The 15,058-nt window shown below is 47.4% G+C and overlaps 6 protein-coding genes across 6 annotated transcripts; 4 read left to right on the top strand and 2 right to left on the bottom strand.

The window, feature by feature from the left end:
- Positions 1-1,748: 1,748 nt before the first annotated feature.
- Positions 1,749-3,350, top strand: DFJ58DRAFT_255791 (Alpha/beta knot methyltransferase). The gene is made up of 6 exons (XM_041379495.1): positions 1,749-2,580; positions 2,636-2,777; positions 2,826-2,893; positions 2,946-2,988; positions 3,044-3,228; positions 3,277-3,350. Exons 1-6 carry the CDS (start codon positions 1,897-1,899, stop codon positions 3,313-3,315), a joined length of 1,161 nt encoding a protein of 386 aa, XP_041250522.1. The 5' UTR covers positions 1,749-1,896; the 3' UTR covers positions 3,316-3,350.
- A 443-nt stretch (positions 3,351-3,793) lies between these two features.
- On the top strand, positions 3,794-4,891 carry DFJ58DRAFT_712946 (CRAL-TRIO domain-containing protein; the record flags this gene model as incomplete). The annotated part of the gene is made up of 4 exons (XM_041383897.1): positions 3,794-3,984; positions 4,082-4,180; positions 4,234-4,303; positions 4,358-4,891. The coding sequence occupies 4 exons, from the start codon at positions 3,794-3,796 to the stop codon at positions 4,889-4,891; spliced, it is 894 nt and encodes a 297-aa protein (XP_041250521.1).
- Positions 4,892-4,995: 104 nt separating this feature from the next.
- Positions 4,996-8,012, bottom strand: DFJ58DRAFT_255730 (uncharacterized protein). The gene is made up of 12 exons (XM_041379494.1): positions 7,730-8,012; positions 7,531-7,667; positions 7,277-7,474; positions 7,148-7,224; positions 7,018-7,097; positions 6,787-6,968; positions 6,653-6,741; positions 6,500-6,600; positions 5,726-6,444; positions 5,474-5,667; positions 5,226-5,423; positions 4,996-5,176 (listed from the first exon to the last, which is right to left on the bottom strand). Exons 1-12 carry the CDS (start codon positions 7,929-7,931, stop codon positions 5,125-5,127), a joined length of 2,229 nt encoding a protein of 742 aa, XP_041250520.1. The 5' UTR covers positions 7,932-8,012; the 3' UTR covers positions 4,996-5,124.
- A 327-nt stretch (positions 8,013-8,339) lies between these two features.
- Positions 8,340-10,948, bottom strand: DFJ58DRAFT_756424 (cytochrome P450). Its single transcript, XM_041388122.1, has 17 exons — positions 10,778-10,948; positions 10,660-10,730; positions 10,575-10,604; positions 10,489-10,525; positions 10,367-10,426; positions 10,300-10,312; positions 10,112-10,247; positions 9,656-10,061; positions 9,545-9,600; positions 9,334-9,490; positions 9,258-9,282; positions 9,174-9,188; positions 9,052-9,123; positions 8,944-8,999; positions 8,763-8,878; positions 8,540-8,710; positions 8,340-8,491 (listed from the first exon to the last, which is right to left on the bottom strand). The coding sequence occupies exons 1-17, from the start codon at positions 10,914-10,916 to the stop codon at positions 8,435-8,437; spliced, it is 1,617 nt and encodes a 538-aa protein (XP_041250519.1). The 5' UTR covers positions 10,917-10,948; the 3' UTR covers positions 8,340-8,434.
- A 1,297-nt stretch (positions 10,949-12,245) lies between these two features.
- DFJ58DRAFT_740975 (uncharacterized protein) lies at positions 12,246-13,474 on the top strand (the record flags this gene model as incomplete). The annotated part of the gene is made up of 2 exons (XM_041387119.1): positions 12,246-12,265; positions 12,331-13,474. 2 exons carry the CDS (start codon positions 12,246-12,248, stop codon positions 13,472-13,474), a joined length of 1,164 nt encoding a protein of 387 aa, XP_041250518.1.
- Positions 13,475-14,359: 885 nt separating this feature from the next.
- DFJ58DRAFT_255590 (uncharacterized protein) lies at positions 14,360-14,996 on the top strand. Its single transcript, XM_041379493.1, has 2 exons — positions 14,360-14,471; positions 14,527-14,996. Coding segments are annotated over exons 1-2 (396 nt in total). The 5' UTR covers positions 14,360-14,469; the 3' UTR covers positions 14,921-14,996.
- Positions 14,997-15,058: the final 62 nt, after the last annotated feature.

The following is a 15,058-nucleotide window of genomic DNA, read 5'->3' as shown; positions in this document are numbered from 1 at the left end:
ATCTGGGAGACGAATATAAGCCGAACCCGTGCATACCATGTTATGATCTTGATCTGACCTGTTTTCGCACCTTCAGGACTCAAAGTCCGAAACTAAATAGGTCAGATGCTGTCCAGGCCTCAATTGAGAAGGGTCGGAAAGCTCTACTCCTTATATTATCATTGTACTAGATAAGTCAGATGAAGGATAAATTTACTTGCCACCCCGTCTAGAAAGATTGTTCACCGGTCTCATCGCTTGAAGCGTAAAGCACTATCGATAGCTGTTTCACCCTTTTCAAATTATGGGTTTTCTGAATTCCATATCACGATTGATGCTCCGCGACGCTCGGTTAGAAATTAATTTATCCTCGGTTTAGTTTGGGATTTCCCAGAGAACCTGCTGTTCTCGGGAACTCCTCCAGGACCTCTCCAGCGACGACATTTTCACACTGTGGGTGCGAAGCTAATTAACTCGAATGGGGCCTGGTTGCGCTCAAAACGTGAGACCATGGGTACTTGGGCTTGATCAGTACTTCAATCCCCACAACTTGAATAAACGTTCCCCCTCATCCATGCAATCGACCTTGGTGTGCCTCACAGGTGTCGGCTGACCTCGGATACTTGGCTTGGAAGTGGTAAAGTTCCTCCGACTTCGATTCCCGTGTTATCACTCATCCGAGTCTAACCGGCAAGATTATCGACTATCACGAACGTTTTGAACTTCGAATATCGAAGTGCGATGGCACTTTCACAGTGGCTATTCCAGTCGTTGGCGATCCGTCGACTCGCCCTCGAATTCCATGTGATGTATGTCTGGTAGGCGAACGGTTAATGAGCTATCGCATATCTTTCCTGCATCAGATACACGGTTCGGGTGATCATGATCCAACCGATACTGATAGCGTCCTTGTAGGCATTTTTGGGCACAAATAACATTCATTTCAGTGGCACATGCCCCGCCTCAAATAGCACCTAGCAAGGTACTCATGAGCACGTGAGTTTACTACCGTCGATCCAAACTAATAAATAAATAGTAGCCGAATACAAGGCATCCGCATACACCGGGATGTGCGCAAGGTTTGCCAGTTGCGTTTCCGAAGGTATTACTGTAAGGAGCGTTCAACATTCTTACATTGGCAGTTTCCATGCTTCGCTTCCGGTTCATTCTTGAAGACATGGAAGTAGTCATATTGTCTCTCGAACGAGCTTGAGCAAATACATTCAGTATGTAATACGCAGGGGCTATTCCATTCATTCTTGCGGCCTATCGAGCTCTAATGAAGACACGTGCAGATTAATCTTTAGTCATGCCTCCCCCTATCGATTATCGTATCGGCATCTGGGCTTCATCAGAGATTCTGTCCAGCTGCTATGCCCTCTCCGTAAACAATTGTGAAGGTTGTGTAGGGACAATCAACTTTTATCTGTGTCCCCCACAATGATCAAGATTAATACCATACGTGCGTCGTGCAGTCTAGCATGACTTCGCAAGAGTGTCACAAGTCCACAGGCTACTTAATATTTATCATTTCAGCTCCACAGGTGACGTCTCGTGATAATCTAAACTGCGCTCACTATGCGAGATCATAGATGGCAGTTGGTGGTTGGTTGATTGGGAGGATGGCTCAATAGCGCAGCGTATTTCCCACTGTTTCCAGCTCATCAAAATCTTCTTTGAGACCTAACAAGCTGGAACAGTTTCTTGTGCGAACAAATCTATGATATTTGTGTTTGATTGTGTGAGATCTCAGTGTTGTTACATAGCGCCTTGTGAAAATTTTATTGCCTATGCCAGACTAGCGGATACTTGCGGATATACTGAGCTCTCCAAACAAAATTGAATAAGTACTTGCGGATCTGATATCTGGGGTTCACTTACAGTTACTCCAGTCCCCTCTTCCTCCTACATCGAATCATGTCCGCTATCTCAGAACTCCCTGTTCGTCGTCGTCGCCATTCTGGATCGACTACAGCACCAGCACCAGTCCGTGCTAGCCTGAGTCTACTTAAAACACAACAAGATGACGAAGCTGTGTTCATACCCCCACCGCGACCAAAATCAACTCCCGTTGACGAACGGCCCCAACGACGACGAAGGTCCGGTTCAGCCGAGTCTGATTCGGAAGGCTCCGATAAGGAGACAACAACCATGCAGGTTGATAACGATTCGCCTAGTCAAAAAACTCAGCAATCTTCATCATCTCCATCACACTCTCAAGAATTCACCAAAAAACGTGGAGTTATCACGCTCAAGTCAGAAAATTCTAGCCCAGAGCGTCCTACTCGTCCTCTACCTGCTAAATCTCGGAAAATGGCCGGAAATTCATCCAGTAATCCCATGCCACAACCTGCGAACCCATCTATGCTGCCAGTTCAGGCTCATGTACCCCGTGGTGGTATCGCATCGAATCAGAGAAGGTTGTTTGTCATCCTAGAGCAATCTTGCTTGGAGGCATACAGAGTTTCAAGTGGAGGAAAAGGCAAAGGCGGCAGGGAGGGCGATGTCAAATACACTCTTCTGAACTGCGACGATCATCAGGGCATCCTTGCAAAGACTGGCAGAGATATTGCGGATGCCCGCCCCGATATTACGCATCAGGTGCGCGTTATCAGAAAACGACATGCGATTCCTTCATACTAAATTTGCTCCTCAGTGCCTATTGACACTCTTGGATTCGCCTCTAAACAAGTCGGGTCTACTGCAGGTGTACATCCACACTACAAAAGGGGTGCTCATTGAGGTCAATCCTCATGTAAGGATTCCTCGTACCTTCAAACGATTCAGTGGATTGATGGGTAAGTAACCCTTGTTCATCTTGTTCTCGTCACTCATTGTTTTTGAAGTTCAACTTCTTCATAAATTGTCTATTCGCGGTGTCAATGGCCCAGAGAAGTTGCTCAAGGTAATCAAGGTATGTTCTACATTCTCTCTGGCCTGCGAGCATGCTTGACCTTGCACTTCAGAACCCTGTAACCGACCACCTTCCTGCCAACACCATGAAACTCAGTCAGTCAACTCATATTTCCCGTAAATACCCGCTCACCGCTGATTCCTTATCTAGCCCTTTCTGGTGATGCTCCCACTGTTAGACTCTCCCGTTATCTTCCGACTCTTCCGGAAACGCACTCTATTGCTGTCTTTGTGGGCGCCATGGCTCGAGGCCGCGATGACTTTGCCGATCATCTTGTGGACGAAAAGATCAGTATCAGCGACTATCCTCTATCCGCATCCGTCGCTTGTGGCAAGGTGAGTGCTTGCGATAACATCTTGAACTGGATTCTCATTTTCTGGCAGTTATGTTGTGGTCTAGAAGAACTCTGGGACATCGTCTGATGTCCTCATCTTCTATATCTCTTGACATTAAAACTTGAAAAATATCGATATGTTGTATCATACTGGCCGTCAGGTTGGTTGTACTGGTACCTTAGAAAGCATCCGCTCTTTTCATCTTTGTTTACATATTACTTTCCACCACATTCCTCTCACACACAGTAGCATTTCAACCTGCGTAGCTCCGTAAATTTATCCGCTGAGCCGCATCGTGTACTACTAGTAGATGGATTACCTCCAAGCCCCTTCGCATTAGGAACACGACTCAACTCGTGTTTCTGGGCTCTGGAAATAATGATGCGATTTCTGCTAGATTTGTGATATTCAGGCTTTTTAAATTGTTCCTCGTATGTCATCGAAGCTGTGGAATGGTGTAAGTGGAGCAACGGCACCAGCCACCCGTGATGGTGGAGGCTGTTACTGCACTGTGATCCTGATTTTAAGTTTCCGAAACGCCTGCACTTAAGCTTCACCCTCGACCATGTCTACACTTGAACAAGCCAGCGCCAGTCCCATGCCAAACGGCATTACTGATCCTAACTACCGTCCTCTACCAGGGCGAGTTGGAAACCTTACCGTCCCGCAACAACATGCCCTTCAGACCTTAAAGAATCAGCTGCTCGACGAAGGCCATTTCGTCGAGGAGAGAATGGATGATCCGATGCTACTACGGTATGTCCCACACTTCGATCCAGGAGTCTATCGATGCATTCTGTATCGCAGACCCATCCGATAGGTCGTGTGAGGCATGTGTTGACCCAGTCTGCAGATTTCTGAGGGCGCGCAAGTTCGATGTCCCGAAGGCAAAGGCGATGTTGTTAGCTGCTGAGCAGTGGAGACTGGACATGAAGGTAGATGACATCGTGCGGTTCGTCGCTTGTCTTTGCTTTGTTCCGATTATCCTGATCTCAACCCACCCAGGACCTTTGAATTCGCCGAGAAAAAGCAGGTGGATCAATACTATCCTCAGTACTACCATAAAATGGACAAGGTAGCTGACATATCCTTCTTCAAACACGTTCTTTCACTAACCGCTGTGTTACAGGATGGCAGACCGGTATACATCGAGCGACTCGGCAAGCTCAATGTCCCAGCGCTATACGGCATTACGACAAAGGAACGATTACTCCAACGTCTCATCCTCGAATACGAGAAGTTCCTCACAGATCGTCTCCCAGCATGCTCTGCAGCTGTTGGTCACCCCGTCGAGACGGTCTGCACCATCCTTGATCTGAAAGGCGTTTCCCTCTCTTCCTTTTACCAAGTCAGAGACTACGTGAACGAGGCTTCAAAGATCGGACAGGACCGATATCCGGAATGCATGGGCAAGTTTTACATCATCAATGCGCCGTGGGGCTTCTCTGCCGTGTGGTCGTTGATCAAACCTTGGCTGGATGAAGTGACTGTGTCGAAGATAGAAATTCTGGGGAGTTCATACCAACAGAAGTTGTTGCAGGACATTCGTGCAGAGGATCTTCCTGCAGATCTGGGTGGCAAGTGCAAATGTGCAGGCGGATGCTCGCTGAGCGATGCAGGACCATGGAACCCGGATGAGAAGACAGGGAATGGTGTTGCTTAGAGATAGATATCCTGATAGCGAGCTGGTGGGCATGCTCTGGCAGTAATCTACGTATACAACGTATTTAATGGGTTGTCGTTTCAGCATTCAACGATTCTCATTCATTTGACAGTAGATGAAATTCCGGAGTACATAGACATTAGGGTTGGCGATGCAAATAGCGTACGTGAGCAAATGTGTTAACGAGCATATGGAGCAAAATATGAAGGAGGCTACGGAGTGACGATATGTCATTACTTGATTTTACAGAAGTCTGTCCCTTCAAGTGGAGAGCCGATTTTGTGCCTGAAGAAAATTCAATAGTAGGACATGACCGGATGGAATATCTTTTTACTTGGATTTGATGTGCTGCCTGACACCGTCCAACATAAAACTCCGTGAGCCATTGCAGCGCTTGCAGCGATAGTCTTTTGTCTGCTTCTTGGGCGGCTGAGGCGGGGTAAGGAAGAACTTCGTTCCTAGTGGTGGTTGCCTAACAGGGGCTGTGTCATAGCTAAAATCGGTTCCTTGGATCGGAGCGGCGATTCCATGCCTATCAGAGGTGTTAGTAAGATGGGTGAAACAGAAGAGGTGATGGTCTACCATCGTAAATGATCAATGATGGTAGCCTTGTTAACTGGTTTTTCATGATGCCTATCGCACTTGCTACAGCACCACACTAGATCAGTAGCTCTGGGGTATTCGAGAGGATACGGGCCGTAGACCACTTTAAGTTGCGCAGCACTCAAAAGCTCCCAACGAGGCTCTGCGTGCGATTCCTCGACGCAATGGATGACCTAGAATGCAGTATAATTATTGAACACGTTGTCAAAAGACACAAACACAGGAACGAACACTCCGACGCCAGTCCATCGCCATCCGGTAGGATCCTCCGTTCTCTAGCTTGGGCGGACAGTTGGAGCAAAAAAAGTGACACAGGAGTTGATCCATTGTGGTTGCAGTCGTAATTTTGGCATCAAGGCCGACCAAGCTTATCAAAGAGCGGGCGGCAGTAATCCCAGATTGAGAGATCGAAAATGTGCAAGCTGCTGCTGTCGCCATCGACCCTGGGTAAAAATGACGAGAAGAGCATTCGTGATGCTGCACTTTGTCCCATGTGATCAGTGGGAAAGGACGCGAGGGAACACATTGGAAAATAGAAGTGGCTAGTTGCAGTAGGGTCTCGTCAGGGGCGTCAATACCCTGATTTTGTGGCGCCAGGGTATCTTGCGATACACCAGTGGAGGGGCGAAGGAGTTGCGTCAGTGCGAGCTTTGTTTGATGGATATACCTAGTACAAAATTCGGGCAATTTGTCGGCAAAAGTACGACAAGCATTGATCTCGCTTTCTCGTTCCACAGCGGGCGGACTGTTGATAAATTCCGCGACATCATAGAGCTTCAAGAAGGATTTGGAAGGAGGTACGAGAGTTCGCAACTGCCGCACGTAGTCGCCATACATCTCCAACAGGTGCATCTTCCGGTAATACGATGCATTTTCTTGGTCCTCGAGACGCCACTCTTCCTTCAATTCAGAAAGATTATGCTCGATTCTTGGGAGTAAACGCTTCCACCCTGGAAACTGACGTAGTAAGAGGATAATTTTTATGATAATGGTAGAAGCACTGACGTGCATCGGTAAGTTCCTTATCCATGGCATATTCACGATGACGGAACATGCGCGTCACATCGTTAGCATCGTGGCCGAGTTGGACTAACCTAGCTTTAATCCTGGGAGAGGATCAAGATGGGATGAGATAACAAGTCAATGGAATATACTTACAACTCTTTATTTTGGCTGCGAAGCTCGTCGGCCGCCAATAGATGATGTTTGCGGTCTCCATCGACCCAAGCATTACACACTGCAGCATGCTTCGAGGGTGTTAGATCTAAGAAAACCACTTGCAGAAATCTTACATCAACAACAGAGTCAACATATCTCTTGTGTGATTGCTTGAAGTCTTCCAGCCTTTTCTTGGCACCTGGTTTGAACATGTGCACATCCTTCTGGTACATCCCCAACTGAGCTGCCATCTTTAGTACGTCGTCCGACCAAAAAAACTTGCTTCCACTGGCGTGACCATGAGCCCATCCACCGGCTACTCAGGATGATGAGACACTAACAACTCATAGTAAGAGTGCACCCACTGTTAGTGAATAGTATTAAATCCATGATGATTGGATCTAAGTCGGGAAATTTCGATGAAAAGTTGGGCTTATAGACCAGGCTTGACAAATCATTGGGCACATAAGGGCACAGTCATGAAGTAATGCTCACTTCTTCTTGAGGCACGAGGTGCATACTCTGCGTCTGATACCGAAGTCTATTCTCATAATTCCCTTGGTGCCACACACCTGAGGTTGTGGTCGTGAAAGTGCAAAAGGTGAAAACGAAGAGTATACATACATAACACTGAGAACCACCAAATAACAGGTTGGCCCATGTGACCTCAGACATGCCAGGCATGCAATCGGGAACACCGCCACGATTGACGCGGGCAGCTTTCCAGACCGAAACCGCACTGTTAGATAAGAGAACCTTCCGGAAAGCTTTGCTCGTGCGTGACAGATATAAAAGGTCTACCGGCTCCAAAAGTCCAAAGATCTGATGGAAAGTGCAGGTCAGATAACACGTACTAAGGTCCATGCTCATGAACTAACCTCGAGAAGAATGTCAATCGGCATAGTGACAATGAGACTAAGCGTTCTCTTTTTTCTGCCAGAGACTTTTGTTGCTAGTGCCATACCGGTGTCGAGTGCTTTAGCGGTCCTGGAGCGTTTTTTTGCAGGTTGTTTCTCTAAACACAAAAGTTAGCCTTGAGTACTAGGTTACGCGTGGAGAAATAAAAATAGCAATTACTATGTGTCTCTCCGCCATATTCACTACCGCTTGATTCACTGAATGTCTCCTCCAGGCTGCTATACTCGCTACCGCCAGTACTGTCTTCCAGGTCCGTTAAGGGGGAGTCATAGTCATAGTCATCGGCCATATCATGGTCACTGTCTAGAGACGTCCAGTCGTCGACAATGATAGGCCTGCTAATGCCACTAACCACACCCATGACGTGCTGAACTAGACTCTGGAGTGTGTAAAGCAGCGTAAGGTGGAACCGAAAGATTTGTATATTAATATTTTGGTTGGCCCGTTCAAACTTCAAACTTTAATCATTGATCCCGAAGGTGACGAGATGTTATTGTCACTATGGTCTACCATATCAAACAGACTCTTCAGTACTAGTACGCTATGGTATACAATAATACATGTCTATTGGGTGTGTTCTAGCTATGAATGATATACTTATGCAAGCCCACTACACAGGGAGGAGCAGGGTGAGGCTTGAGCTGGCTTGAGAGGCCGGAAAACGTTGGTCTACCAATTTACATAAATTAGGACATGTGTGGTGCTCAGGCCTCTGACAGGAATTACCGCTTCTGAGAAACTTTCGGGCGATAAAACAATATCTGAAGCTCACGCAAATGCAGAATGCAGCAGGTACATATTTCCTCTGCATCGACGTACAGGATAGTATAATATAAATAGTTCATCGTCGTGATGCTCTGTCCCTTACACAACCTCAACCTCAACAGGGTTAGCCTCCTCCATCCTAACCCATAACCCGTCCTATAATGACGTGAGCCACTAGACAAAGAATCGAAATTGAGAACTTACCTCTGCATAGATGGTAAGGTGGCTTTTGAAGATGATCTTGTCGATGGCCTTGCGGCCACAACACTTCGCCCACTCCACAGGCGGAAGAGTCTGGACATCGGTGGCCAAGGAGACCGAAGAGAACTGCTGGAGAAGTCGGACGAGGAAGAAAGAAACCTCGTTGTAGGCGAACTGGATAAACATAGATGTCAGCGTGAATAATTTGAGAGAGCAGTCGGCAGACCTGTTGCCCAATACAAATTCTGGGGCCTGCATTGAAAGGCATGAAGATGAATGGGTTGGAGGTAAAATATTTCCGGAGGCGGTCGTCGAGGAACCGATCTGGGTCAAATTCTTGAGCTTATGGTGAAAAATGTGAGCAAATATTCGTTCCAATGCAGTGGTCAGTCGATTATCCTGCTCACCATCTGGTCCCCATAAGTCTGTTCGTCGGTGCATCAGGAATACAGAGTAAATTGTCCTGAGATATCCATCGTCAGTTGAACAAACAACCCGTTTCTTGATGTAATCACATAGTATTTGGAGGGATGTAGATCGGTTTACCCCCATTGATTCCCGGCCAGACCGTTGGTTCTGTACTGGTCCTAGTCCATAATGAGCACAGAGACGCACGTATGGGCGGAGCAGTATTTACTTGATATTGAATGGCCTGATAAATTTAGAGAAATTCAATGAGATCAAGTACAACAAAATTAAAGGGAGTGAACCCGAGACTCACACAGGCGGGTAGAGCCGAAGCGTTTCTGAAATTCCCGTGTCACCTCGAGAGAAAGTAAGATTTGAGTAGGACTCACCATTAATGACTGCTCTTAAATATTTCATATCGCGCACATCATCGTAGGTCGGTCTCCTTGAGCTACCCACTTTGCTAAGGATCTCCTCCCGAAGACGGCGGAGAACATCGGGATTCTGTGCGAGCATATAGATGACAAAAGTCAGGGTAGCTGCAGTCTGGAAAGAAAGGTCTTAGCATCTTGAGAATGTCCGTTTGAAAGAGGTGCATACAGTATCACGTCCAGCAATCATGATGTTAAGAATTTCGTCCCTGATGACAACGGGGTCTAGAAGGAAACAAATTCATGTCATTTAAAATGACGCAATGCTTGCGTTGCATACCTTCTGTATAATTTACCAAGTGATCGAGCAGCGTTTCGCCTTCTTTGACGTCCCTATCCTTTGCGTCAGCCTTCTCGTCGATATTTTCCTTGAGCATTTTGTTCTTTTCTAACGCCTCCTTGAGGATAGGGTCGATGAACTCGTAGCAAGTACCCATGTGCTTCTTAACACGATCAGTCCAAAATTCAGACAGGCGCCACGCTGAGCCAAACCGGCCGCGATAGGCGGTAGCAATCTGAGCATCGCTAAACGCATGCGCAAACTTGTCGGCTGGGTGGTTCGCAAACGCGACGTCTTTAGAACGGGGCGATGATGGTGGGTAGATCAGGCCAGTGGAGAGAGAACAGACGTTTTTTCCAAAGAGGAAATCCGTCGCAGAATCTAAGGTGAAACGAGAGACCATGTCCTAAAGCAATGTCAGCAAGAATAAGCATATGGTAGTCATCGAAAGTTTACCTGGAAATCAACGGGGTAGCCATCTCTGAGTCTAATCTTTAGCTGGCTGATCGCGTCTTCCGCGTGCTTGTCAAATATATCAAAATGACTAATCCGGTCTTTGTTGAAGAACGGGCGCGTCATCGAGCGGTGGAATCTGTAGTCACTAGATTAAGCCTGAACAACGAACGGAAACAGATAAGACATACTTCCAGACATCCCCTGAAATGGACAGTAAACTACATTGTCACGATGGAATACAGGAAACTGGCCCACCATCGGAATTGAACACTCCAGTGCCAAGGAGAGAGTTGGCTTGGTCCCGAAAGAAAGGCCCTGTTGGTTTAAAACGTCATTCCATCAAATCGGGACAATACTCCGCACATGAAATCGCCGACCTTTCGCAAATGATGTGAACTGTGACACTAGAATTGCCTGTTACGCATGAATGTTCAGGATCATAACGCTCCGATGAGCTGCTCACCTTTATGTATTCTGGTTCGGCGGTAAGGATCTGTTGATCGCGACAGATCAACAATGAAACTCAGGGTGTGAAAGAATGTACATGCCCTATTTTCAAAGAGGACTCGCATGTTAAACGTATGTCCAAGAGTGTTACACTTCTCTCCCATGAATTCCCCTACGATCGTAAGTATCGATAGAAAGTGAGGTGGTTTAGTAGCATACCCATGTATCCAGTCTTGAAATCTTGTACCAAGGCTGCGAGGGTATCCAGACTGCCAGGCCATCTACTTGGAAACTTGGGTGGGAGAACAGCACCACGCATGGCAGCTTGACGCCTATCGCGATAATTTTCTGCAAGCATGCTGCAAGTGAAGAGAGCAGGAAAAGAGAACACATATGCAGGAATCTGTGACCATCCTGGCAAGGATATGCCAAATGCAAAGTCGCAGATGTGGTTTAGACCATAAACTATCGCGGGCGGGAATAGGAACTGTGGTAAGCAACTGATGAGATAGACAATTCCAGGCGGCAATTCCATTGTTATACGGTGTGCGTTTGGTCTGAAAGGTGTAGCCAACTTTATGTAAGTGTGAGCTGGCAGAATCACATGTACTGTGGCCACGGTACAAAATTGTAGCGGTGCATGAGACCCCCGGCTGCTCTCTATAATGTTTGGCCGCCAGGACGCTCCAAAATGGCCCTCAAAGAGGCACGGTTGAGAGCGTCAAATCAGGCAAGGGTAGTCATGTGTCATAAAAATATCACGGCGGTAGTCTGACAAGGAAAACGATCGCGTTCTGTGAGAGACTGCTCGCAGGCCACATCCTGGATGATTGCCCCAAAAGCATTGAGTGTGAGGATAGGCAGTTTGTAGTTTGTGACCAGGATTGATTAACGGGGCAATGGACTTCGAAGTTGCGTACAGGATGTATTTCTCGATGTAGTTAGTGCAGGGGGTGGAACGGCAATTGGCAGAATGGCAGAAGTCGGCAAAATATATTGTGAGCGTTTTTGGCTCTTTTTGTGTAAGTTGTACAAAGCTAATTGGCGGAATAGCGGTTGCGTGTCCGTCGCGGATCCATGGGACTGGGTGTGTGCTGCGCCTGCGATTAGTACCCAGGTTGCTATGGTTGCGCAGCCACACGTGCTCTTTTCTTTTGGCCCGTTTCTGTCGGGTGATGACGCCACCTCAGGCAGCAGTTCTCGGTACACTACCAACTGCCTGTGGTTATGAGCTTAGAAAGAGGTGAGATGTAGAGAATGTTGCACATTCTGACGCTCGCTACATCCGTTCTAGGTACCTTACATAAGCACCTAGTCTCTCGCTTGTAGCAGATCTAACTTCCTCAGTGACTTCCCACGAGAAGGCCTGTGATGGCAATTCACGCAAAATGACAATGCTCAGAATATTTACCACAAGTAAGCTACCGCCCATCGTCGGCTGCAACGAAGAAACGTCATAACGTTGTCGTACACTGCACTTGTTACTCAAACATCCATTCAGCCCATCCCATCTCCATCGCGCTTTAGCCTTTGGGACCCCAAGTTGACAACTTACTTTGACTCCAACAGATCCTTCAAATCTTCGTACGTCGTCCCTGGAGATAAATATCACTCAGATGATTTCTAACCACACCCAGCTAGTACTTTCAATTTGTCCATTTCATCACGCATATCACAACCTTCGTGAATGAGTGAGGAACAATGTCGGTTTTTCTCACTCTTGTCCCTCTCTCGCTTTCTGACCTTTTTGACAGTTCTTCCATCGTTTGAAGGAACTTGGGCGAGGCTGTCCCAGGTTGCTGTAACGGTGCCGAATACAACTCCCGAGAACGTCAGCCCCACCCGAAATGTTTGGAAGGGACCCGCGTGGATCTCCTATCCTACATATACGAAGTACTAGACGACCTAGAGAAGAATCGACTTATTTGGCTGCACGGCACGGCAGGCATCGGAAAGTCTGCCGTCGCGTTCACCATAGCTGAGAGGATGAAAGGTCTAAAAGTGACAGAGGAGACGCATGTCGAAATGCGGCTAGCGGGAACATTCTTTTTCTCGCACAAGCACACCAAACGTTGCACAGCTGGATATTTCTTTGCAACGCTTGCCTACCAGCTTGCCAATAATTTTCCAAGCATCCGGCAGGATGTGAACAGAGCGATCCGCAACAATCCTGTTCTACTAGACCCAGGCGTGCCTCTCTGCGATCAGATGGAGGCTCTTTTTCTCCAACCTCTCCGAAATCTTCAACCTAGATTGCGCGGGTGTCAGCCTCTGACGTTTGTTGTCGATGCCCTTGATGAATGCACATCCGAACCTGAGCTTACCGACCTCATCCTTTCCCTTGCGCAGGCCCTTCGTGACCCTGATCTTCCCGTGACACACATTCTACTCACGAGTCGCCCGGAATCGCGTATCTGCAAAGCCTTTCAGGACAAGGAGGTGCGGCTGTTGTTGTGTGAAATACCTGTGAAAACTTCTGGGGAGGGCGTTGCTACCATCATCTCAGTCGACGGCGCCGATGTTGACAAAGACATCTATATTTTCTTGCAGCATTCATTCGCAAAGCTGACAAGTCGCCATACTGATTTCCCTCAGTCATCGATGGATGATCTTGCGAAGCTGGCGAGCCGAGCAGGCAGACATTTCATCGTGGCGTCTACAATGATGAAGTTCATTGTCGACAATAAAGATGATGATCCCCGCGATCGGTTACAGCTGATGCTCAAGCTAACTAGCGAACTTTTACCAGGAACGGAGGTGTACAAGTTGTACGATTGTATCCTCTCCACATGTGCTGACCCCAAGCGGGCTTACATGCACTTGTCCATCGTCGCCGCGCTCATATGCCCTACTCCAAAGCCCGGCTCGGCCTGGGGCTTCAGGCCGGGCTTTGCACTAACCGTAATGCACACATAATAGGGGGTTAGGGTTAGGGTCCAGATTGCAAGCTGCTGCACCGGGGTCTCTGGCCAAACAATTGCCTTTTCTATCGAAGCTGATCATTGTTGTTCGAGCTGATCACTCTTGCTTTCCATACGTTTGCAGTCTTAAGCGAGACTGCAAGCCTCACCGGTGAGACCGTCAATTTTTCACACGAAGTAACAGTATGAAGACTCTTACACACCCACCGATGGTTTGGAGTCTGGCTCTAGCGCAGAACTTCTTTGCTCGTTAAGCGATGCTTCCGAGTCAACAGCTTTACTACTCACTCCGGTAAGCAGAGTCTGGAGTCTTTTTGTTGTGATTGACGTGAGGTCTCCGGACTTTTTTTTTTGAGAGTTTGAATTCGAAATTACTGAGAAAGGTCCGAATGATAAGAGGATACTAATACCGTATAAATACAGCTGTCAGGGAACGTATGAATTCCAGGCATAGAGCCTTATGATCAGCATGTCTGTCCCCTATGATAGCCCCACTGCTGGGGAACTAGCCAGCACCAAGATCTTCATACCTGACACGGTCACCTCGACATGGCCATGGCCCCGTCATCTCAATCGCACTACGCTTGGGCGAATCTGCTGCTTGGTTTGCGAGCCTTAAAGTCTTTAATGGTGCTCGAGTACTGGATGCCTTTGAACGTAGCCGTCCCGCTAAGACATGGCGAATGATAGTCCTGTCAACATGTTCACGAGTCATTTGTCAGAACTTGCGGCTTGTTTAGGCCACCCAATCGCGAGCAAAGGTACTTAAGCCATGATTCCAACCAATAACTTACTGAGAAATCCATCCATTGGTAGCGCATGCTCGCGGCGTTTGCGACCTAACGAGATTGATGTGCGCCGCGACACGATCACAATGAAGACATTTTTTCGCCCTTCTGGAATTGGGCCTGGATATCACAGATGAAGTCATGTCCCACCCAACAATTGAGATCATGACTACCACATCCCTCGACATGATGCTTTTTGATAATGTCAGTGATTTCTCTGCGGACACCGCGCTGATGACACTCATAAAACGTATGACAGGACATTATATCCTATAATTTGGAGCAAGCACGTGGACTCTGGAGATGCTAGTCACAACATCATAACGATTGTCATGCGCGAGCTTGACACGGACATGAATGGCGCCATGTTATGGGTGGCAGATCACCACGTGGAAACCCAGAAAAAGTTCTTGGAGGCGATGACAGTCGTTCCGAAATGGGGAGAGCCCATTGACTCGCAGGTGAGAGAGTACTGTGATGGCTTGGGAAACTGGGTGCGCGCAAATCATGAGTGGAACTTCGAGAGCGAGAGGTACTTGGGCACAAAGGGTCCAGAAATTCAAAGTCAAAAATGGATGTTGCTGATGCCGAAGGACTGCTTGAAAGATTCTAAAGAGATTGGACCTGTGATTGTTGATCCCTCTTTGTTATAGTATCACTATGAACTTGAAGTCGTGTGTAGTCTCACATACCTATGTATATCTCACATGTCCTCTCCTTAGCTTGTGCAATACGTCGGCATTGCTGGGAAAACCTCCCGTGCTAAATTTGCAGAATGAGTTGGTTTTACA

Source organism: Suillus subalutaceus, assembly GCF_016647625.1.
Source record: "Suillus subalutaceus strain FC151 chromosome Unknown DFJ58scaffold_3, whole genome shotgun sequence".
NCBI lineage: Eukaryota > Fungi > Basidiomycota > Agaricomycetes > Boletales > Suillaceae > Suillus > Suillus subalutaceus.
This window is presented reverse-complemented; position numbering and strand designations above follow the sequence as displayed.

What these genes read in the sequence shown, in the direction of transcription:
- DFJ58DRAFT_255791 (XM_041379495.1), top strand. Translation starts at nt 1,897, where the DNA reads ATGTCCGCTATCTCAGAACTCCCTGTTCGTCGTCGTCGCCATTCTGGA. An exon ending in AGTTGCTCAAGGTAATCAAG is followed by an intron (nt 2,894 to 2,945) that starts GTATGTTCTACA and finishes CTTGCACTTCAG; the next exon opens with AACCCTGTAACCGACCACCT. An exon ending in CATCCGTCGCTTGTGGCAAG is followed by an intron (nt 3,229 to 3,276) that starts GTGAGTGCTTGC and finishes ATTTTCTGGCAG; the next exon opens with TTATGTTGTGGTCTAGAAGA.
- DFJ58DRAFT_255730 (XM_041379494.1), bottom strand. Translation starts at nt 7,931, where the DNA reads ATGGGTGTGGTTAGTGGCATTAGCAGGCCTATCATTGTCGACGACTGG. An exon ending in ATGTTGACTCTGTTGTTGAT is followed by an intron (nt 6,742 to 6,786) that starts GTAAGATTTCTG and finishes ACACCCTCGAAG; the next exon opens with CATGCTGCAGTGTGTAATGC. An exon ending in CGCAGCCAAAATAAAGAGTT is followed by an intron (nt 6,601 to 6,652) that starts GTAAGTATATTC and finishes ATCCTCTCCCAG; the next exon opens with GATTAAAGCTAGGTTAGTCC.
- DFJ58DRAFT_756424 (XM_041388122.1), bottom strand. Translation starts at nt 10,916, where the DNA reads ATGCTTGCAGAAAATTATCGCGATAGGCGTCAAGCTGCCATGCGTGGT. An exon ending in CTTGGTAAATTATACAGAAG is followed by an intron (nt 9,601 to 9,655) that starts GTATGCAACGCA and finishes GTTTCCTTCTAG; the next exon opens with ACCCCGTTGTCATCAGGGAC. An exon ending in TGATTGCTGGACGTGATACT is followed by an intron (nt 9,491 to 9,544) that starts GTATGCACCTCT and finishes CTTTCTTTCCAG; the next exon opens with ACTGCAGCTACCCTGACTTT.